Source organism: Staurois parvus, unplaced genomic scaffold, assembly GCF_062004578.1.
Source record: "Staurois parvus isolate SC_StPar_1 unplaced genomic scaffold, SC_StPar_1.0 ptg000324l, whole genome shotgun sequence".
In the NCBI taxonomy this organism is placed as follows: Eukaryota; Metazoa; Chordata; class Amphibia; order Anura; family Ranidae; genus Staurois; species Staurois parvus.
The window spans coordinates 269,242-294,540 of NW_028318120.1; the positions used below are offsets into that span (position 1 = coordinate 269,242).

At 42.5% G+C, this 25,299-nt stretch overlaps 1 protein-coding gene across 1 annotated transcript in view; it reads left to right on the top strand.

Annotated features, from left to right (window-relative positions):
- SHROOM2 (shroom family member 2) overlaps positions 1 to 24,646 on the top strand; it is a 229,110-nt gene extending 204,464 nt beyond the window's left edge. Inside the window, exons 8-9 of the mRNA XM_089683832.1 lie at positions 6,300 to 6,572; positions 23,199 to 24,646. Of these exons, the coding sequence (XP_089539958.1) occupies positions 6,300 to 6,572; positions 23,199 to 23,465 (540 nt within the window). The 3' untranslated portion in view covers positions 23,466 to 24,646. The remainder of the gene's footprint in view (positions 1 to 6,299; positions 6,573 to 23,198) is intronic.
- The last annotated feature ends 653 nt before the right edge of the window (positions 24,647 to 25,299 follow it).

Below are 25,299 nucleotides of genomic sequence, written 5' to 3' on the forward strand. Positions count from 1 at the left end.
GATTTTTGATCAGATTCAGGTCTGGGCTCTGGCTGGGTTATTCCAAAACTTTAATCTTCTTCTGGTGAAGCCATTCCTTTGTTGATTTGGATGTATTCTTTGGGTTGTTATCATGCTGAGAAATGAAGTTCCTCTTCATGTTCAGCTTTCTAGCAGAAGCCTGAAGGTTTTGTGCCAATATTGACTGGTATTTGGAACTGTTCATAAAACCCTCTACCTTCACTAAGGCCCCACTTCCAGCTGAAGAAAAACATCCCCAAAGCATGAGGCTGCCACCACCATGCTTCACTGTGGGTATAGTGTTCTTTTAGTGATGTGCAGTGTTGTTTTTGCGCCAAACATACCTTTTGGAATTTTGGCCAAAAAGGTCAACCTTGGTTTCATCAGACCATAACCCATTTTCCCACATACTTTTAGGAGACTTCAGATGTATGTTTGCAAAATTTAGCCGGGCTTGAATGTTTGTTTTTCTTTGTAATAAAAGGTTTCCATCTTGCCACTCTACCCCATAGTCCAGACATATGAAGAATACGGGAGATTGTTGTCACATGTACCACACAGCCAGTACTTGCCAGATATTTCTGCAGCTCCTTTAATGTAGCTGTAGGCCTCTTGGCAGCCTCCCAGATCAGTTTTCTTCTCACCTTTTCATCAAATTTGGAGGATGTCCAGTTCTTGGTAATGTCACTGTTGTGCCATATTTTCTCCACTTGATGATGACTGCCTTCACTTTGTTCCATGGTATATCTAATGCCTTGGAAATTCTTTTGTACCCTTTTCCTGACTCCTATTTAACATGATTTTGAATATGATTGCTTAATTCTGCACACAGCTACATCCCCAGTTAAAAGAGGGTGTACACATTTATTCAATCACATTATTTTAGTTTTTTTGTTTATCCCCCCCCAAAAAAAATCAGTTTGTCTTCCAATTGAGTTGTACAGTTTATAGGACACATTAACATTTAACACAGCCCCAAATGGCAAACAATAACCTGACAGAAGGTTTAACCCTTCCCCACTCTATTCAAAGATGGAAGAAAAACTGTTTTTTGCTTGAACTATGCTTTTAAATCACTTTGCAGTATAGATGGAAGCTGGTGGTGGGTTGAGAAGTACACTGTTGTGTATGGACAGACGTAAGAAACACAAAGTATGCCATTGAGATGCTTTAAGATCAGATGACATACAGCCAGTGTTTCAATTCACTTGTGGGCCTTGTGTTCTATTTGGTATTTTATTAGGCTAGAATTGTAAATGCTTATGCTGTAGATAGTATTCGTTCTTGAATAAAATAGAGAAAACATGGAAAACACATCCAGAGAGACAGATGAAATCTAGGTTGTTTTGCATCTTCCTTCATACATAACCCATGCTCTGTCTTAGTTATCATCCAAGGAACAAAGTACTGGCCAGAGTGGCTCATCTAACACATGGTGTTCAGTATTAGATGGGCTGCCTGGAGTGAAACAGCTTGATGGAAACACACTACTGGAATGGAGCACCACAGAAAGCATTTCCATCTCATTGTTCTTTGTAACCATTTTCCATATCTGTGCACTATTTAAAGGAGCAGAGTGTTTAATGGACACACATATCCAAAAATAGAAAAGCAAACATTTGGCTAACCACATTGAACATTAATATTTTCTATGGACAAACCTGTTGCTTACCTATCTTGTTGCTTATGGCACACTGCTTTTCACAGATATTTATCTTGGCACTGGCATCTTGGCATCTAGTTAACACACAACTCATGTCAGTATCACACACTGAACTTACTGAAGGAAAATTCTACATTTACACCCCAGAACTCATAAATGATATGTGTATGCCTTCCTTTTTAATCTCTACCTTTTTTCAAAGACGAGACTAGGTTACCGGTTGTCTTAAAAAACAACAAATTAAGTACTTTATTATTCACAGTGGGGTTGATGTGCTAAAGGAATAGAAGCTAGTCACCTAGCAAAGTATATGTTGGTAAAACTGTTTAAGTGACACTAAACTATCATTTAAAAAAAAAAATTCTATTCAAGTATATATTCTTGACTCAGAAAAGTACCTTCTGTTGCTTTCAGCCTTCCTCCAAATTCTTTATTTTCTGCTGTACTCTGACTTCCTGTTAGAGGGTGGCTACATTGGTTCTCAATGGTCCCAGTGTATGTAGGAACGTAGCCACCCTCTTTTGCTCGCTCCTAAGATGAACTAGGGATGGACTTCAGTCTTCTCTCCTAAAGGAGAAGGTGAATTTCTGTGAGTGGTAATTAATACCTACAAGTCTTAAACATGACTTGGTGTGCATGCACTTAAGCAAAAAAATATACATGATGCATGACTACATGCCACTTTTGACAGTCTCACTGGGAGGTGGATTCACACAGGTGCTGTACACATCAGTCTTCATCCAAGTCAGACAGAGTTGTGTCCAACTACCACAAACTGCTTTACCTCTAAACAACATGTGAATTCAGCAGTGTCAAAGCAGGTACCCATTTTGCGCAATTACACTGGGGTGATATCATGTTTAGTTGTGTAGAGTACAATCTCTTTTAAATTTAACAAAAATATATAATAGGAGGGCACACCCTAGGCAGTCCGTTCAATAAGTATTAAACAAGGCAGAGTCTTGTACTACATAAAGTTGGGTACACACGGGCCAAAAACGGTCAGTTCAGCAGCTCAGTTCAACAGTACAGCCCCTTACTGAGAGAAGTCGGTCTCACGAAAAACCAGCATCAACCAGCCAATGGTTGTGAGCGCTGAGGGCAGGGGGGGGCCAATCCCTCTGTGAGAATACAGTAGCTCAGCGAGGGAGATCTTCTCTTTGACATTAGTACAAGGTGTTTTCCGTTTTTTGGGTTTTTTTTTCGTTCAGCTCGCTGGATTGAATGAAAAAAAAAACATAATTGTATAATTGATGGTAGATCTAAAGAAGATTGTACAGTCAGACAGTGTATGGGCATCTTTCTATCTAGCAAATAGTGGAAAAGCATAATTTGCCATCAGCAATAAAGTAGGACATACAGTCTGCTTTGCTTGCTTGTCTATTCTCAATATATTAGTACTTATGCAGCTTAGATTTTAAGGAGAACTAAAGGGAGGATACACACCATCTTAATGCTCCTTTGCTGGTGTTGGCATAGTCTCCTGTGTGCTGGGTTTTAGTCATTTTCATTGACCAGTGTGTGATAATATTCCTCCATATACATTATCCAGTCATTCTGGCCCACTTGAACGGCCCGGCCACTGTAAGCTGAGCTGAACTAGCGGGGTGGTCCTTACTGCTGGACTGAATAGCACTTATGCAGTGACATGTAGGCTCTATGCAGTTCAATAGTACTCTAAACCCAAGCAGCATGAAGCTGGGCTCAGAGGAAGTGGGTTGAATGATGCTGGTTGTAATTCATCTCAGAGGACTGAAGGCATCTAGTGGTGCAAATGTAGAACTGCAAGTAGCTGCAGATTATTACAGATTTTATATTTTATTTTGGCTGTTTTTTCTGTTTTGGATAGAACTGGGGAGTGTTAAACCTTCTGTTATGTTTTTGTTGTTGTCTGTGTCCCCACTGGAGAGATTCACCCTCTATGCTGTAAGGTGTCATGATGACCACTGCTGTGATTGGAAATCCCAAATTTTAATGTTATCACAGGAACAAAAGTTGAGGAGGAATCTTCCAGTTTGGAAGCCTGTTCAACAGACAGCTGTATAAAGAGGCATTTCCTTTTTACTCCCTTTTGTATCTCTGAAACAGAATGTGCAGGAAATCTCTCAACATGAATTGTACCACTTCCTTATTGTGAAAGAAATTTTCACATGCAGACATACAGTCAATGTTTTGGGTCCTCGCACAGTCCTTTCCACTAAGAAATATAGTGACAGCATAGGAGACCTAATATTCATTTTCAGAACTTAAAAAAAAAAAACGTTTTGGCTTTGCCATTAATTTTGTTTTCTTTGCTGGAGTTCGGCTTTAAATTGTGCCAATGATTTTGATATTCTGCAAATATGCTTCACATTTCTTGGGAATTTTCACACAAGCTTAACAGCTCCCAACGTATCCCTGGGGTAAGTGAATTGCTGTACTTGATTCTTGGATATATATACTGTATACTGAATTCAAAGACACCCCGAAATCAAAGTGAAAAAATGATGCAGCAGGCTAATCCATTTTGCTGAAATTTCATTGCAGCAACTTAAAATGGTCCTCAGTAGTTCTTATGGCTCCACGTGCTTGTATGAATGCCTGACATTATCGGGGAATGCTCCTAATGAGAGGACAGATGGTGTCCTGGGGTATTTCCTCCAAGATCTGGACCAGGGTATCACTGAACTCCTGGATAGTCTAAAGTGCAACCTGGCAGCGTCGGATGGACCGAAACACGATATCCCAGAGGTGTTCTACTGAATTTAGGTCAGGCGAGCTTAGGGACCATGCAATGGTATCAATTCCTTCATCCTCCAGGAACTGCTTGCATACTCGGGCCACATGAGGCTGGGCATGGTCGTGCACCAGGAGGAACCCAGGACCCATTGCACCAGCATAGGGTCTGACAATGGGTCCATGGATTTCATCCCAATACCTAATGGCAGTCAGGGTGCCATTGTCTAGCCTGTAGAGGTCTGTGCATCCCTCCATGGATATGCCTCCCCAGACCATCACTGTCCCACCACCAAAACGGTCATGCTGAACGATGTTACAGGCAGCATAACATTCTCCAAATGCAAAATTAGTGAAAACTGTCAGAAAAGATGAGTAGGGAAAAAAGTGCCAGTGGCCTCCACCTGTAAAACCATTCCTGTTTTGGGGTCATCTCATTGTTGACCATCTTGTGCACCTGTTATTAATTTAATTAACGCCAAAGCTACTGAAGCTGATTAACAACCCCCTCTGCTACTTAACTGACCAGAACAATATCCCAGGAGTTTAATTGACTTGATGCTATATTCTGATTAAAAAGTGTTGCTTTATTTTTTATTTTTTTTAGCAGTGTGTGTGTGTGGATATGTGTGTAGATATATGTGTGTGTGTATATGTGTATATATATATATATATATATATATATATATAATTTATTTATTTAATGAAATCATCCATAGTGGAGCCAGCACATACACTGTTCCTCCTGTGGAATTCCCTGTATACACCTGCAGAGACCACAATGGATTTGCTCAGTCTGATTAGGCTAGAATGTGTCACAATCATTACTGATCCTGGGGAGGACTCAGATGAAGTGGCTCCTTAGCAGCAGGCTCGGTCTTACCTGCCTGTACACATGCCAAAGCAATTAAAATAAATCACGTGTCATACCTGGGAACTTTTGAAATCCTGTGATATGAAGAGAGGCGGGTGGCAGCATGCCAAGCACAGCTAGAACAGTACATGTATACAAAAGGGGTTTAATTGAGCCAGGTACATATTGCACTATAACAAATTGACAATGTGATCAAAATATTGGTGTTTCAGGAGTTTTGGTTTATTAGCCGGCCTTTATAAGAAGGGTTAAGGCAGCTGAGGTAATACATGAGCAGTTCTGGATCTACATGGGCAGCTTTGACACTATGCTGGGAAATAAAACACTGTGTGAGCTATGACAGAATGGAGCAATGCATGGGTAGCTATAACAATGCACAAGCATCTGTGGCACACAACATAGCCACCAATGACAATACACATGCCACTATGGTATCATAGGTGCAGCAGTGTCAGTGAACATGATTGTTGCAGTTATCTCCCCTCTGAAGTTATTGTAATCCCAGGTACAGCAGCACGTACCTAGTCTAGCAACATGTGTGTCCTCCTCCAGCAATGACATTCTGTCATCAAATGAAGCGGTGATGATTTCACTCCTCCGGTCATCCACTTGGTAGGTTGGACGGGGTATATAGCAGGCACAATAAGGGCACAGTTGCTCCCCGACTCAAGTACTGTGTGGAAGCTAGCCAGAATTTGCAAGACCCAGTTACAGAAGGATGTGAGTGGACATTAGCAATATTAATGTGTTAGATATCATTTCTACTGTGTACTGTGCTTCTACTTGTTGCTAGGAGTTGCTTTATTTTATTATTGAGTATTAGTCAGTACTGCCAGGTGGTTTATTGTGGAATTGGTAGAGGAATAAGGAAATTGTAGTTTTTCATTTTTTCTGCCTCAGTGAGGTATTGTAATTACTAATGCATTTATTGCCATATTGTAAAATAGAAAGTCTGTACATTTTCATGATTTGTTTATACCTATAATCAAGTCCATATCCTATAACAGCTTTATTTATTAAACTGACTTGAACTGTCTTCCTCCACAGCAAGAACTTATAGACAGTATAAGCAGGAAGCTGCAAGTCCTGCGGGATGCTCGGGAAACCCTCTTGGAGGATATCCAGTGTAACAATGCTTTAGGCGAGGAGGTTGAGGTCATCGTCAAAGAGGTCTGTAAACCAAATGAGTTTGACAAGTTTCGGATGTTCATTGGGGATCTGGAGAAAATCGTCAACCTTCTACTATCTCTATCTGGAAGGCTTGCTAGAGTGGAAAATGCCCTAAATAACCTGGATGCAACTGCCTCGCAAGAAGAACGGGTAAGCTACAAGTGAAAATGTGATTGTGGGAAAAGATGTAAGGCGTATATATAAAATCCATTAATTTTAATGTAGAAAATTAGGAATGTGGCTTTAATAAACAAAGTATTTATTAAGCAGACAATCTGATTGGCCAATATGTGCCACAGATCTTTCAAAACGTGATAAGCTTTTCACCAAAGTTAGGGTTTTCTGAGGCTTTGAACTTTTTTAAAAAATTTTTTAGCTGTGTCAACATTTTTAAACATTTGCAAACTCCTAAAGTTCATACTGTGAGCCTCTTGAACATCCCACTCCAAAACCATGAGCATTAATGTTGTATTGGCCCCTTATTGGGGTTTTTAGGGTTTCTGTGAACATTTGTGCCCCTTCAGCCAAAAGAGATGTGAGATTAGGTGTTGATGTTGGACAAGAAGACATGGGGGTTGATTTACTAAAATTGGAGAAACTGGGCAAAATCTGATGCAGTTGTGCATGGTAGCCAATCAGCTTCTAACTTCAGTTTGTTCAATTAAGCTTTGGAAAGAAAAAAAAAACTGGAAGCTGACTGGTTTCTATGCAGAGCTACACCAGATTTTGCACTCTACAGCTTTAATAAATCAAACCCATAGTATTCCTATTCATTCCAGACATGTTCAACAGAGTTGAGGTGAGGGCTCTTTGTGGGCGAATATAATTCAAACAAACCCAAACATATGTTTTACCATTAACAGTATCATTCGTTGGAAACCTTAATAATGTGTAGGGGTTTCTACTTAAATTTGGTCATACAGTGTAGATGTGATGGTCAGATGCCCACAAATGTTTGACTATATAGTGCATACAGTGCCTTGAAAAAGTATTCATACCCCTTGAAATTTTCCACATTTTGTTATGTTACATCCAAAACCACAAATGTATTTTATTGGGATTTTATGTGATAGACCAACACATAATTGTGAAGTGGAAGGAAACATTTTGATGGTTTTCAAAATATTTTACAAATATCTGAAAAGTGCATTTGTATTCAGCCCCCCGAGTGAATACTTTGTAGAACCACCTTTCGCTGCAATTACAGCTGCAAGTCTTTTTGGGGATGTCTCTACCAGCTTTGCACATGTAGTGAGTTAGCTTTTTGTCCCTTTTTCTTTGCAAAATAGCTCAAGCTCTGTCAGATTGGATGGAGAGCGTCTGGAACAGCAATTTTTTCAAGTCTTGCCATAGATTCTCAATTGGATTTAGGTCTGGACTTTGACTGGGCCATTCTAACTCATGAATATGCTTTGATCTAAACCATTCCATTGTAGCTCTGGCTTTATGTTTAGGGTCGTTGTCCTGGTGGAAGGTGAAGGTCTGCCCCAGTCTCAAGTCTTTTGCAGACTCTAACATGTTTTCTTCTAAGATTTCCCTGTGTTTGGCTCCATCCATTTTCCATCAACTCTGTCCAGCTTTCCCTGTCCCTGCTGAAGAAAAGCATTCCCACAATATGATGCTGCCACCACCATGTTTCACGGTGGGGATGGTGTTCAGGATGATGTGCAGTGGTAGTTTTCCGCCACACATAGCATTTTGCTTTTAGGCCAAAAAGTTAAATTTTGGTCTCATCTAACCAGAGCACCTTTTTCCACATGTTTGCTGTGTCCCCCACATGGCTTTTTACCAACTGCAAATGGGACTTCTTATGGCTTTCTTTCAACAATAGCTTTCTTCTTGCCACTCTTCCGTAAAGGCCAGATTTGTGGAGTGCATGACTAATAGTTCTTCTGTGGACAGATTCTCCCACCTGAGCTGTGGATCTCTGCAGCTTCTCCAGAGTTACCATGGGCCTCTTGGCTGCTTCTCTGATTAATGCTGTCCTTGTCCAGCCTGTCCGTTCAGAAGGACAGCCATGTCTTGGAAAGAGTATGGCACAACTGCAAACCTACCATTTATACTGAGATTAAATTACACACAGGTGGACTCTATGTACTAATTAGGTGACTTCTGAAGGCAATTGGTTCTACTAGATTTTAGTTAGGGGTATCAGAGTAAAGGGATGAATACAAATGTATGCCACACTTTTCAGATATTCATTTGTAAACATTTTTGAAAACCATTTATCATTTTCCTTCCACTTCACAATGATGTACCACTTTGTGTTGGTCTATCACATAGAATCCTAATAAAATACATTTATGTTTTATTGAAACATGACAAAATGTGGAAAATTTCAAGGGGATATGAATACTTATTTATTTATTTTTAGCCCACATTATGCAAGTCTATTCTACTAAAACCAAAGGTTTTTTCATTAATTCCATAGACCCATGTTTCACAAATGTCTCCTAAAGAGTCTCCAGTAGTTTATTTTTTCTATTTAGGAAACTAAACAGCATTACCAAGGCAGTAATTGCTTGATCTGTAGATGGGAGATGACCTACAAAACATGCACTTTACACCCTGTTCCAAATTATTATGCAAATGATTTTTTTCTCATTTACCTAAATAATTGATGTAAATAACAGTCAACATAAATAACTTCCAATGCACTGTTCCAAATTATTACGCACAGTAAGTTTCAAAACACTTTATAGGTTGTGAAGAACTGAAAATTGTCATTTGTTGTGTTTGCAGCATATTTACTGAAATCAAAAGCTATTTCAATCAATGTTTTAACAACATTTTAACTTTTTAAACATTTTAACAGGTCACGTTACATTGTAACATAGGACCCCTTATTTGATAGCAGCTTCACAAGTCTTGCATCCATTGAACTTGTGAGGTTTTTGGAGAGTTTCTGCTTGAATTTGTTTGCAAGATGTCAGAATAGCCTCCCAGAGCTGCTGTTTGGATGTAAACTGCCACTCCCACCCTCATAGATCTTTTGCTTGAGGATGCTCCAAAGGTTGTCAATAGGATTGAGGTCAGGGGAGGATGGGGGCCACACCATGACTTTCTCTCCTTTTATACCCATAGCAGCCATTGATGCAGAGGTATTCTTTGCAGCATGGGATGGTGCATTGTCATGGATAAAGATGATTTTATTACGGAAAGCATAGTTCTTCCTTCTGTACCAGGGAAGAAAGTGGTCAGTCATAAACTCCACATACTTTGCAGAGGTCATCTTTACACCTTCGGGGACCCTAAAGGGGCCGACTAGCTATGTTCCCATGATTCCGGCCCAAAACATGACTCCACCACCGCCTTGCTGACGTCGCAGCCTTGTTGGAACAGGGTGGCCGTCCACCAACCATCCACTACTCCATCCATCTTGACCATCCAGGGTTGCACGGCACTCACAAGTGAACAGGACTGTTAAAATTAGTCTTCATGTATTTTTCTGCCCAATGCAGCCGTTTCTGCTTGTGAGCATTGGTTAGTGGTGGCCGAATAGAAGGTTTATGCACAGTTGCAAGACTCTGGAGGACTTTACACCTTGATGTCCGTGGGACTCCAGAGGCACAAGCAGCTTCAAATATCTGTTTGCTGCTATGTAATAGTATTTTAGCAGCTGTTCTCTTGATCTGATGCATGGATCTGGCAGAAATCTTCCTCAATGTGCCTTTATCTGCACGAACCCATCTGTGTTCTGAATCAGCCACAAATCTCTTAATAGTGCAATGATCACGGTTAGGTTTTCGTGACATATCTAATGTTTTCATACCTCGTCCAAAGCATTGAACTATTTCACTCTTTTTGGAAGCAGAGAGATCCTTTTTCTTCCCCATATTGCTTGAAAATGGTGCTCTGCTTAATAATGTGGAACACCATCCTTTAGTAGTTTTTCCTTAAATTGGGCTCACCTGCCAATCTAATTATCACAGGTGTCCGAGATTGTTTTCAGTGATCAAAAGAGCCCGGACACACAATGCCATCCATGAGTTAAAGTTAAACTGAAAAACAAAATATTTAATCTTTGTGACACTTAAATAGAATTTGCATAATAATTTGGAACAGGGTGTACACTTGACTTGAGGACAGGTATAAAAAGAACACTGCTATGGACTGCACTGACCACGAAGGCACTTCAGTATGATACTTGATCATCTAAATGCACGATCTTAGCTCCATAATAAGAATAAACAGGTTTACTTGTAAGAACAGGCTAGCTTCACAAGATTAGACTCAGGTGCCTTTTGTATACTTAGGTTAGCATCATAAGACTGACTGGATTCAATCTATTATCGTATATTGGACTTTATAAGTGTAATTACAGTTTACTGCCAAAAAGATCTGATGGTCTTCTATGGGATACAGTACATAACTATGTCTTACACTGTTGAGATTATTCAGCAGATGGAGCAACGTGCAGTAACTCATAGCAACTTCTCAGAATTTGCTTCAAGACAGACCAGGGAAAGCTGGCGCCTCATTGCATAGAACACTGCTCCATACATAAATCCATACGTTCCTCAAAACAGCCTAGGTAAGGTAAGCCAATGAGGATGGAGTTGCAGTAGTTGGGAGTAGCTATAACCAGTCCACTCCCTGGTTATCTCTCATCTCGACTACTGCAACTCCCTCCTTATTGGCTTATTTTTACATAGGCTTTCCCCCCTTCAGTCCATCATGAATGCTAGACTTATCCACCTTACCAATCGTTCAGTGTCTGCTACCCCTTTTTGCCATTCCCTCCATTGGCTCCAACTCACCCAACTAATTCAATTTAAAATACTAACAGCAATTTACAAAGCCATCCACAACTCTGCCCCGAGCTACATCACTAACCTTGTCTCAAAATACCAACCAAATCATTCTCTTTGTTCCTCCCAAGACCCCCTGTTCTCTAGCTCCCTTGCCTCCTCCTCCCATGTTAACATCCAGACCTTCTCCCAAGCCTCTCCCATCCTATGGAATTCCCTATCCCAATCTTTCTTACTAGGCCCAAACTGGCCATCGGGCGCACTGGGCATCTGCCCAGTGGGCCGAGGGCCGCATGGACAAGGCAGCTGGGCTCCTCTTTGAGCCCGCTCTACTCCCCTGGCCTCTTCCCGGCCAGCCGGCCGTTTATTCAATTCATTGCATGGTCATCAGGGCCGGGGGGCAGAGATAAGAGGTCAACTGACTGTGAAGTGGAGGTGCAGGAGAGGAGACCCCATTGCCGCATGTCGGGATAGGGGTCACTGCAGCCGCAGACACCACAGACCCCAGTTAAGTGCTTCTTTACTTGTCAAATAATGTAACTGTGATGAGATCTCTCTCTCCCCCCCCCCCTCCCAAACAAGGTGTCCTGCACTTAACCACTTCCCATCCGCTGTACATTTTATGAACATCCTCGGATGGGAAAGGTGATATCTCTGCAGCAATGATCGAGATAACATTCTTTAGCCCCAGTGATTCTGCAGAAGATGATAATCCAGGTGGCTAACAGGCCGTTGAATTACCTTTACAGGATTCGGAAGGGGATCCCACCCCCCTCCTGCCACTGAGGCCTTTTCCAGGCTCTCCCGTACGATCAGGGAGCCCGGTAAGGATGTGACCAGTGGCATCCAACTCTAGGCAGACAGTGAGGGGAACGGATATTGTTCCTCCCACTGTGTGACATCAGAAACCGGAAGATACAAGGATTTTGGCTCTTTGTTTACCTAGCTGTTAGCGGCCAGTGAAGTAACCAATCAGACTGATCTGTGTCTGATCGCATGCATTGATGACCAGAGGAGAGATTTGGGGTCTGATAGACCCCAGATCTCTCCATAAAGAGAACCTGTCATGGCCCATGCTATTACAAGGGATGTTGTTCAGTGTTAAAAATAAAAAAAAAATAGCAAAAAAAAAATTTAAAGCACCCCTTTCCCCGTGCTCACAGGTAAATGCGAAAACACGCACATAGGTCCTGTACGCATATGCAAATGTCGATCGCACTAAACTTGAGAGGTATCACCATGAACGTCAAAGTGAGAGCAAAAAATTCTATCACCAGACCTCCTGTGTAACTAAACTGGTAACTTGTAAAGGTTTTTAAAATGTTGCCTATGGAGATTTTTAGGTACCGTTTGGCGCCGTTCCACAGGCAGACACAGTTTAAAAGCATGACATGTTTATTATCTATTTACATGTATCTATGTGCAACATCATCTTTTATATTTTATCAAAACAATTGGGTATTATATTGTGTTTTTGTACATTAAAATTAATTTGTGTATTTTATCCACAAAAATTTGTGTTGAAAAAACGTTGCACAAATATCATTTGAAATAAAAATATGCAACATCCACCGTTTTATTCTCTAGCAAAAAAACATGTAAGAGAGGAATGCCTCAGACTGGAAGGGGACAAGCTGACAGGAGGAGTTTACTTGACCAGGCTGTTGCTGGTCTTTTATTGTCCAGTCATAAATTACTTAAGCAGGGTAAATATAACTAAAAGACATCAAGAAACCAGTAGTTGTCATTATTTGTAATTTTGGTTTAAGAAAAATAAATAAATAAAAGGGCTGCTCAGTCTTAAATGCCCATGCCTATTTTTTTGTCCTAGTCTGGGACTGTGTCCAACTCCTACTCCATTCTTTCTCATTCGGGGTACCATGGCGTCCTGGTAGAGAAAGGCTGTCAGTTGAGCCCGATCCCAAGCCACATAGTACATTGGCACTGAAAGCTGTCAGACTGCTGAGCAAAGTGAAAGCAAAGGGGCGGAGAGTGTCTTCTGTGCTCTCTGCCTCCCTTTAGAGCGCAGTACCCGGCTCTGTGAGGGAAGGTAATGTACTGCAACTTTTTATAGGGCTGTATACATGTGTGTTTTGTGAGTGTACGTCTGTGTGTGCTTGTGTGTACACGTGTTTGTATGTGTGTACATGTGTTTGTGTGTGTGTACATGCGTTTGTATGTGTGTGTTTTAATGTACAGAATCTCATAATTGAGTACACCCCTTACATTTTTGTAACTATTTTATTATATCTTTTCATGTGACAACACTAAAGAAATGACACTTTGCTACAATGTAAAGTAGTGAGTGTACAGTTTGTATAACCGTGTAAATTTGCTGTCCCCTCAAAATAACTCAACACAGAGCCATTAATGTCTAAACCACTGGCAACAAAAGTGAGTATGCCCCTAAGTGAACATGTCCAAATTGGGCCCAATTAGCCATTTTCCCTCCCCGATGTCATGTGACTCCTTAGTTTTGCAAATCTCAGGTGTGAATGGGGAGCAGATCTGTTAAATTTGGTGTTATCACTCTCACTCTCTCATACTGGTCACTGGAAGTTCAACATGGCACCTCATGGCAAAGAACTCTCTGAGGATCTGAAAAAAAGAATTGTTGCTCTACATAAAGATAGCCTAGGCTATAAGAAGATTGCCAAGACCCTGAAACTGAGCTGCAGCACGGTGGCTAAGACCATACAGCGCTTTTAACAGGACAAGGTTCCACTCAGAACAGGCCACGCCATGGTCAACCAAAGAAGTTGAGTGCACGTGCTTAGCATCTTATCCAGAGGTTGTTTTTGGGAAATAGACGTATGAGTGCTGCCAGCATTGCTGCAGAAATTGAAGGGGTGGGGATCAGCCTGTCAGTGCTCAGACCATACGCTGAACACTGCATCAAATTGGTCTGCTTGGATGTCGTCCCAGAAGGAAGTCTCTTCTAAAGATGATGCACAAGAAAGCCTGCAAACAATTTGCTGAAGACAAGCAGACTAAGGACATGGATTACTGGAACCATGTTCCGGGGTCTGATGAGACCAAGATAAACTTATTTGGTTCAGATGGTGTCAAATGTTTGTGGCGGCAACCAGGCGAGGCATACAAAGACAAGTGTGTCTTGCCTACAGTCAAGCATGGTGGTGGGAGTGTCATGGTCTGGGGCTGCATGAGTGCTGCCGGCACTGGGGAGCTACAGTTCATTGAGGGCACCATGAATGCCAACATGTACTGTGACATACTGAAGCAGAGCATGATCCCCTCCCTTCGGAGACTGGGCCGTAGGGCAGCATTCCAACATGATAACTACCCCAAACACCTCCAAGAAGACCACTGCCTTGCTAAAGAAGCTGAGGGTAAAGGTGATGGACTGGCCAAGCATTTCTCCAGACCTAAACCCTATTGAGCATCTGTGGGGCATCCTCAAATGGAAGGTGGAGGAGCACATGGTCTCTAACATCCACCAGCTCCGTGATGTCGTCCTGAAGGAGTGGAAGAGGACTCCAGTGGCAACCTGTGAACTCCATGCCCAAGAGGGTTAAGGCAGTGCTGGAAATTAATGGTGGCCACACAAACTTTTGACACTTTGGGCCCAATTTGGACAATTTCACTTAGGCGTGTACTCCCTTTTGTTGCCAGTGGTTTAGACATTACTGTCTGTGTGTTGAGTTATTTTGAAGGGACAGCAAATTTACATTGTTATACAATCTGTACACTCACTACTTTACATTGTAGCAAAGTGTCATTTCTTCAATGTTGTCACATGAAAAGATATAATAAAATATTTTAAACAATGTGAGGGGTGTACTCACTTCTGTGAGATACTGTATATGTGTGTTTCTTTTTATACTGTATGTGTGCATGTATGTTACCTTTAATCTTGACTCCCTATTCCTGTCCTTTCAGAACTGCTTTTTTCGGACTTTTTCGTAACAGCAGCAAAGACTGCTGCTGCTCTGAAAAGCAATATGTTGCCTCCTCACCACCTGTTTAAATCTTGTAAATGCAGTATCACCACACCACAACCGTGTGCAATGCACACACAGTTGTTGAGTGGTTGTAGTTCATCCCCATTCACCTGGAGGTATACTTCCAGCTGCGGCCACAGCATGTGTAGACCCCTAGCCTCTGCTTCTGCAGCTAAAGGGGGAGCAGTTGGGGGTGATAAAAGCAGCTCAACTGTGCGGCTTTACCATCCTCCAATCTCACAGGCGAACAAGCCCTTGGTTCACATCTGTGTGGCTACATGTAGAGCAGCCCATTCATTTCAATGGGCTGCCTTACCCGCAGAAATGTAGGGAACGTTGTCCCTGATGCTTTTTTTTTTTTTATTGCACCTTAGCAAAAACACCCCGTGCTTGCCAATGTATGGGATACCATTAAGAATTAATAGTACCTCTGAACATTTGTCTGCGTTTCAGGAATGAGCGTGATTTTGCGTGCATTCCGCAACACACAGTAATATGAACCAAGCCTTGGACAGGGGTGCCTCGTAACTGAAAATACTTTTCAAGGGTGCCCGAATGGAAAACACTGTCCTATTCTGTCCACTTTTAGGTGATTCTCTTCAGAGAAGCCTATCCTGCCTGCACCTAACAACTGTACTTTTATTTTCTCCATCAGCTCATTCCCCACAGTTATTAACTTTTTGTATCACTTGACCCTCCCTTTTAGATTGTAAGCTCTGACGAGCAGGTCCCTCTGATTCCTCCTGTATAAAATTGATTGTAACTGTACTGTCTAAAAGAAATAAAGCGAGCGCTAAGTTGTGTTAGCAGCAAATGCACTGAGGTAAAAATCCTAAATCCTTCAGATGAAACATACAAATAAAAGTGCAGCGCTTAGAAATATAAATTCACAAATCTATCATAAATATAGAACTTAAAAAGTTAATAGTACCAAATAGATGATAAATTAGTCGAGCGTTCATATCCTTTAGGCAACTGTACTGTCTGCCCTCCATGTTGTAAAGCACTGTACAAACTGTTGGCGCTATATAAATCCTGTATTATAATAATAATTTATAGTTCTGTAAAATTCTGGTCTTTTCTGACATGATGCCAGTTCCCTTCTTTGCCTTTTTATATGTTATTTAAAGGTATTTTAAATTCACACATTTTTACAGTGCCTGAAGGCTTCATGTAAAGACATGCTCATACAATGCTCATATTCAAGATAAATATTTTATAGTTTTAATAATAGATTCTGGATAAATGACATTCCTGCAGGAGACAGCATAACTAGCACCCACCACTTTGTACACTTTATAACACAATACCAAGATGGACAAATTGGATGTTCTACTGAGCCTGCCTGGCGTTGCATTAATACAAACTGTCAAGCTAACAGGCTTGTCAAGTAGATTTCATCCAGACTATGAAGATTTCAGACCCTTGAGGGCGTGTGCAGAAATTGCCACTTAGATACATTGCTGAATAAGCGATCAGTGTAAGAGTTTTATATGCATATATGGTAACTGGAGGGACGGCTGTGTATGTTCACCTAAATGGCTCTTGCTTTCAGCTGTTGTAAGTAAGGTGTGAACAGGAATTGTGTCTCCCTAATAGACCTTAACATTAAAGTACATGTAAACCCTCACATTGTAAAACAACCCATTCATTTCAAAAGAGAAATGAAAGGTAAAACATTTGTGTATAGAGATATAAATTAAAAACACATTTTTTTTTATTTTATTTTTTTATAAGTGACCACATTCCCTCTGTTTTCAGCTGCATAAGAGCTAGGGGAGGAGAAACAGCAACACTGATCTTCCCAGGGAATGGCTGTGCGGAGGGGGGGGGGGAGAAATGTGAGCAAAAGTCTGATCACTGGAAGAGAGCACACTGAGTTCTCAGCATAGCTGGAGAACTGACCATGCTGTGCTGTCAAGCCTAGTGTTGTCAGTCTTTAATAGGAAAGCAGAGAGACTGACCAGGAACACCAGGGTTTTCACACAAAGGAAGCACTACAAATAGTACGGGATACTTTTCCATACAAGTACATGATACGGCAGGCACATATCAGGAATACGAAATGTTCGGTTTACATACCCTTTAACCACTTGCCTACCGGGCACCCCCTTCCTTACCAGGCCAATTTTCAGCTTTCAGCGCTGTCGCACTTTGAATGACAATTGCGCAGTCATGCAACATTATACCCATTTGAACATTATACCCATTTGAAATTTTTATCATTTTTTTTCTCACAAATACAGCTTTCTTTTGGTGGTATTTACTTGCCACTGGGTGTTTTACTTTTTATAAACAATAAAATTGCAAAAAATGTGGAAAAAAAAAGTTTCTTTCTCCTTCACTGATGTGCGTTGATGAGGCTGCACTGATAGGCAGCACTGATAGGTGGCACTGATGGGCACTGATAGGCAGCACTGATGGGCACTGATAGGCAGCACTGATGGGCACTGATAGGCAGCACTGATGGGTACTGATAGGCAGCACTGATGGGTACTGATAGGCAGCACTGATTGGCACTGTTAGGCAGCACTGAGGTGGCAATGATAGGTGGCACTGATAGGCGGCACTGATGAGCTGGCACTGATAGGCAGCACTGACTGGCGGCACTGCTGGGCACTGACTGGCGCAACTGCTGGGCACTGACTGGCGCAACTGCTGGGCACTGACTGGCACAACTGCTGGGCACTGGCTGGCAGCAATACTGGGCACTGACGGGCAGCACTGCTGGGCTGCACTGAAGGGCACCCACAGGTGGGTAGCACTGCTTAGCACTGGTGGGTGGCACTGCTGGGCACTTGTGGGCAGCACTGCTGGGCACTTGTGGGCAGAACTGGTGGGTGGCACTGCTGGGCACTGATCATCAGGGTACTGATCATCAGTGCGCTGATGATCGGTGCCGATCCCTGCTCTGACAACTGCTGGTTCTCGGCAGTACTTTCCTTACGCTCTGACAGTGATCAGCATGTCATTGGACTCGTGGTAAAAGGCCGCTGTGATTGGCCTTTTACCACCTCACGTGATCGGCTGTGTCCATAGGACACAGCGATCACAGAGATCGCTGGGTGCGCTCCCCCGGGGGCGTGCAGGAGAGCGCATTCTGGGAGGACGTCATATGACGCCCTCCCAGAAGTGGCTGGCCACAGTACGGCCATCATTCGGCTGTCTGCTAGTTACCGTAGCAACATACTTTTACGTAGCAACTGACTGGCATCAGTTCTTCAAATACTGACATACAGTAACTGTAGGTGCCACGTACAGAAGCACGCTTATAGCCAACCCACGACACTGCTGTCGGGCTTCATAGCGTGTCGGAAGGGGGATGGATGAGGGTTTAGGCTTCACTACATAAGTTATTCCCATAGCAAGAGCATTAACCTATTGACGCTGACAGTACACAAATGTGTACCAAAAGCAAACAAACGTACTGAGAATGTGCACCCTGCATATTTACTGGTGCCTTAAGGAAAGGTCCCGATCGGTACTTGCGTTCGGGACCTTTCCAATCATGTAACAGCCAATCACAGTGGTCACATGACCCTAAACCTCACCCCACCTCCTGGCGTCACAAACCCCTTCAAGGGCTGGGAGACACCAGCGCCAAGGAGTTAGGAACTTCTGGGAGACTGTTTTGCCACATATCTGGAGAACCGCTTTAGAGCTGAAGTTTAGGTATGGCAATTTTTACATAGATACATTAGTCCAGCCTGGATGTAGGTATGTATGTGAAGCTGCATTTCCACTATCTTACGGGTCCTGTGATGAGCAGCCGAACAGGTGCCTGAACATTCGCCATTCAAGGAAAACTTTGCATTTTCTCAATGAATGCAAAGCATTCTGTTATTGGACATGGTGGAGAGGCAGTGACATCATAATCTCCACCTCGTCCAATCAGAGAACACTTTGCAAAAGTGCAAAGTGCTCTCTGCAGAGTTCCTGTGCCAAGTAAGCTACCTCTTGTATTCAGTAAACAGCAGAGCAGCTGCTCGACTCAGGACCCAGAAGCTAGTGGAGATCATTGTAGTAGTGGTGTCTTCCATAGGGATCCCACACACACATGCAGTACATACTTCCGTTGGTCCAAGGTGAACCAATGTAAAAACTGTCATATCTAAAGTTCAGCTTGAAGATGGGAACCCTGCCCCCTTCCACTCTACAACTGATCAACTTTATGACAGTATCCTTCCCCTGTCCTACCCTGACCTGGCCACTACTGCTTATAACAACTCGCTGTCAACCGCTCTAGACTCGTTAGCACCTCTAACCACACAAAGCATTAGACCCCGAACGTTTCAGCCCTGGCAGACTGAACATACCAAAAATGTCAAACAACACAGTCGTGCGCTGGAGCGACTATGGCGAAAACCAGATCCCAACTAGCGTTCACCCGATATAAATCTTCCACCTTCACTTCCTCCCTCCACGCTGCCAAGCAAGCCTACTTTGTGACCCTCATCAATACCCTCTCCTCCAGTCCTCGCCGGCTCTTCTCTACTTTTAACTCTCTACTCTCTCCACCCCCACCTCCACCCAGTACCTCACTCACCGCCCACGAGATTACCAACCACTTCAAAAACAAGATCAACGCAATTCGTAGGGACATCGCCGCTGCTCAGACTTCCACCCCACCTAGCACCCCTCACACGAAAACCCCCTCAACACCCCTCAACCTCGCCACTGTCCGAACCTCCACCCCACCTAACATTCCTCACACTAAAACCCCCTCAACACTCCACTCCTTCGGCCTTGCTACCACTGAAGAGGTCACTAAGGTCTTCTCTGAAGCCTGCGTCACCACCTGCCCCCTCGACCCTGTCCCCTCACAACTCCTACGATCTCCCTCCTCCTCCATCCTACGCTCCCTCACTCACATCTTCAATCTCTCCCTCTCTACTGGCGCATTACCCTCCCCTCTGAAGCACGCGCACATCACTCCCATACTTAAAAAAACCCTCCCTGGATCCCACCGACCTGAACAACTTTAGACCCATCTCCCTGCTGCCATTTACATCCAAACTCCTTGAGCGCTTAGTCTATAATCGCCTAGCTCCCACCTCAACGACAACAACCTCCTTGATCCCCTACAGTCCGGCTTCCGTCCCCTACACTCCACCGAAACTGCCCTACTCAAACTCACCAACGACCTGCTAACTGCCAAAGCTAATGGCCACTATTCAGTGCTCCTACTCCTCGACCTCTCCACGGCTTTCGACACAGTCGTCCACCCCCTCCTCCTCAAAAAACTACACTCTCTTGGCCTCAGAGACTCCGCTCTCTCCTGGCTCTCTTCCTATCTATCATAGAGTTCCTTCAGTGTTGCCTATAACGTTGCCACCTCCCCCTCACTCCCCCTCTCTGTTGGGGTCTCTCAAGGCTCTGTCCTCAGGCCCCTTCTCTTCTCCATCTACACTTCCTCCCTTGGCCAACTGATACACTCTCATGGCTTCAACTACCATCTCTATGCCGACGACACACAAATCTATCTCTCTACCCCTTGCCTCACCCCTTCAGTCTCCGCCCAAATCACTAGCCTACTGAACGACATATCGGATTGGATGTCACTCCACTTCCTCAAACTGAACCTTTCCAAAACCGAGCTCCTAGTTTTCCCCCCAGCCCACGCCCCCCTGATTTCTCCATCATGACCAACAATGCCACCATCAGTCCCACCCCGCAAGCCAGAGTACTTGGTGTCATCCTAGACTACAATCTGTCCTTCCAGCCCCAGGTCCAATCGCTGACAAACTCATGTAGACTCCACCTCCGCAACATCAAAATACGTCCGTTCCTAACCCCGGAAACTACTAAGCAACTCATTCACTCCCTTATCATATCACGACTTGACTACTGCAACTCCCTCCTCAACGGCCTACCTCACCACAGGCTATCCCCGCTTCAGTCTATCCTGAATACTGTGGCCAGACTCATCCACCTTACTAACCGCTCCGTATCCACCACCCCCCTCTGCCAATCCCTCCACTGGCTTCCGATTGCCCAACGGATAAAATTCAAAATGCTAACACTGACATACAAAGCTGTCCATAACACTGCCCCAAACTACATCACCGACCTGAGATCCAAATACCACCCAAAACGTACTCTCCGCTCCTCACAAGACCTCCTACTCTCTAGTTCCCTGGTCTCCTCCTCCCATGCCTGTCTGCAGGACTTCTCCAGGGCTTCCCCCATCCTCTGGAACTCCCCACCCCAATCCATCAGACTATCACCTACTCACCTCTCCTTTAGGTGCACCCTGAAAACCCACCTTTTCAGGGAAGCCTACCCCGCCCTCTGCTAATTGCCAATCTCCTCCACTCTTCCTACCACTCCATCCCCCACAGCTATTCCTCCCGTACCACTATCCCCTCCCTCCTAGATTATAAGCTCCAAGGAGCAGGGCCCTCGAACCCCTCGTGTATCGCATTGTATTGTTATTGTACTGTCTCATGTATTGTCTCCCATTGTAATGTACAGCGCTGAGCAAACTGTTGGCGCTATATAAATACTGTATAATAATAATAATGTCAGAATAGATATGATTTCTCATTCTGAGTTAGGTGTTGGGTATTTTAGCTGTACAGAATGTCATCCAGGACCTCTAGGTTGGGCATTAAATAAATCTTTGCAAAATACTAAATTGTTTTATTGACAAGATGGTTGTCACACATTTTAAACAATCTTGATTGAAGTAATTTTTTTTTTAAAGGTACCGTTTAGCTGGTCTGGAAACAAAGACTTAATTAAAACTGAATTCCAGGAATTCAGCTACTTTGTAAAAAGCATACCTTGCGTTAAGTCTAACAAGGTGCCTGTTGCCTTGTAGACTTCTCTATTATTCACATCTGACAGGTTTATTGTGCTCCAGGAAGATAACTTCATGGAACTGCTATGTCCCCTCCCCTCCTTCATAGAAGCCTTTATATTATGTAAACTCATTCACAAAATAGGCTTCTGTGAATGGGTAGCAAAGGGGAGGGGTGGACATAGCTGCTCTGTGTGCTTCTCTGCTCTCACAGTCCAAGGGGTCAAATTATTAAAACTGGTGCACTCAGAATCTGGTGCAGCTGTGCACAGTAGCCAATCAGCTTCTAACTTCAGCTTGTTCAATTAAGCTGTGGCATTAAAACCTGGAAGCTGATTGGTTTCTGTACAGAGTTGCACCAGATTTTGCAATCTTCAGTTTTAGAAAACAACCCCCCCAAGTGTATCTTCTAGTAGTAATAGAAGCCTGTCACATGTAAGTAATAGAGATCAGTCTCAGAGGTGACATGCACTTAAATGGGCTTACAGAAGAAGTACAGCCAAAGATCTTTTGGCTGTACTTCTCCTGTGCATCACAGGAGTGCAGTTTGCACTCCTGTTGTTACCTGTTTTCAGCTGACAGCAGGCTGAAGATCAAATCCCCTTTTGGAGACGCAAAATGCAATGAAAACCCACGACGTTTTGACACTTATGCAGGCCATAGACGGGTCGAACATCAGCTGATTTTTCGAAAAAAAAAAAAATTAAAAATCAGTTGTTTGTTCGGCCGACGTTACCACCAACGGTAACAAAAATCGGCCGACAAAATCATAGAGTTCACCCAATAACTTTTGTCCCTTGCAGGTCACGGCTCATGCGCATATTTTTTTATCGGTAAAACGATCGGTCAATTAGCCCATCATTGCCGGGATAATCGGCCAATCATCAAAATCGGCCGCAAATTTTCCAACATGACGGATAAAAAAACTGTGCAAAAAACCCAAAAAACGGCCGACCAATTAACCCACTAACAGTGCGAAAATCATTTTTTTTGCGGACGATTTTCGACCCGTTTATGGCCAGCATTACTTGATTTACCTGAAAAGGAAAGTTTTGGCTGGCTTTGGTTGAAGGTGTTTTTGCTACATAAAACAGCCCTATAAGTGGCACTAATGGCATTTCAGCTATTGCTTTGCGCCTCATTTGGTATAAACAAAAACAAACAAAAAAAGAATCAGTTTTTTTATACAATGTGCTTATTATATTTCTTGGTCTGTATTGCTGTGAAGTTAATCACATTAAACATATTCATCTCTTTACAGCGGACGCTGGTTGAGAAGAGGAAGCTGCTGACAAGACAACATGAAGATGCAAAGGAACTGAAAGAGAATTTGGACCGCCGAGAGCGTACTGTTTTTGAAATTTTGGCGAACTACCTTAATGAGGAAAACCTTGCAGACTATGAGCACTTTGTGAAGATGAAATCTGCCCTCATCCTGGAACAACGAGAACTGGAAGACAAAATAAAGTTGGGAGAAGAACAACTCAAATGCCTAACTGATAGTCTCACCACAGAACGTGTTAAATAGCGAACGGCAGCGCCAAAGCTGGACTTCTGGCCGGCCCATACCACACATTTCCTCATTTCCACGTGACTGTATTACACAGAATGAAAACACACCTTACTAGCAATAATGTTTGAGCTGATTGGAAAACATATTTAATTTTTTTTTTTTTTTTAATTGTATGTCGGACTGTACATGGACTCCGTATTTTAGATAAATAGGTGTTTCTATTAGAAATGCAGATTTAAATGTACATTTTTAAATTCTCCATATAGTAAATTCTGTTACAATATTCTGCATGTAGCCAGCATCCTTGTTTGTGTCACATATAATGTCCGATTACCTGTAGGGTGTCCTACTGCACAGTGATGAATCAAGTGACCACAGATTTAACTTTCTGGAAATTTGTTCTCTATAACCCTGGCAAAATGAATAGTTATGACAACCTTTTTATTTTGCTGTCTCGTTTTTCTTTTCTGATCTCATCCCACCACAGTTATGAAGAAGTTTTATCAAGTTGAAAATCTGCTGTTTTCGTTTTTTTATGGAAAAAAATAATAAAAAGCATAACGTGCAGTCAACATCAATTTGATTTCATGGAGTGAGAGAGAAAGAAAACAATAAAAAGTTTGAATTCTCAAGGCACCAGGATTTAAAGCACAACAAAATCGTTACATTCCTAAATGTTTTGAAGTAAAAACACTCTTCAGTTATTTGGTTTTGGCAGTTTTTCATTAAAAAAACTTCTTGATTCATACCAGAATCCATTTCTTCTTGTTTTTAGCGCAGGGATATTCAGATCGATCTTTCGATCGACTTTGCTACAACCACCCTCTTGGGGGAGTTTTTTGTACAATCACTGCCGCTGGCTATAGAAATGATCATTGTATTTTGACAGCAGAGAAGGCTCCCGCTGTCAGAATACAATAAAACAGAGGGAAGGGTTCCCCTAACAACACTGACTGTGTTGATGAGGGAATCAAGCAATTTTCTTTCCTTCAACCTGTGATTGCAGGAAAGAAATTGTATGATGTCAGCCTAACACTTTTTGTGGCTTCTTGGACTGAACAGTCATACTTAGACAACTTGTACAACTGCTGTAACAAGCAAATTATTATAGGTTGTTAGTGCAGTGTCTATCTGACTGAATATCTATGTCTTTGGCTTCAATTGGGTTTTAATAAAAGGAACATTTTTGGTCTGTTGATCCGCATTTTACAGGGAACTAAATGTCGTACTTCACAATGCGTCTAAACTCACAGCAGTATCGGAACGTAAAACAAAGAGAGTTATGATATTGTTACCTATGTTATACCTCATTAGTTTGCTCAGAAATAGCCTGATGCAAGGGAATATGGTGTGTAATAAGTAGCCTACTGCAACCAATCCGTGTTAGTGTACAGAACAGTAAAGGTAAGTTTTGGTTGCTGTGGGTTACTGCAGTTTACACATCATTCTGGCTTTATTAAATGAGTCACATTATTCTGAGTTTCCAGACTTTTTTATATGTAATAAAAAAAACTATCTTCCTTAACTAATCAACACCTACAGTTCTATGGAAACGATACCCAAGATTTGCAGCTTTTGGTTACAGGGAAACCAGACCTCAAAGTGTTGGTGAGCAGAGGGATAATTCTAAAGGTGTCAGTAGCCATTGCTTGAAATGAGGGTTGTTCTCAAGTGGCCAGATCACAGTGTGTGTGTAGTGAAAAAAAAAAAAAAATCATTTGGGTATAGCGTTGCATGACCGAGTAATTGTCAGTGAAATTATCAAATCACTTGAAAGTACAGGGTTGTGTTTCTAGTGATACACACAGTTCAGAGAAACAGTAATATCTGCATGCAAGGTTCCATAGGA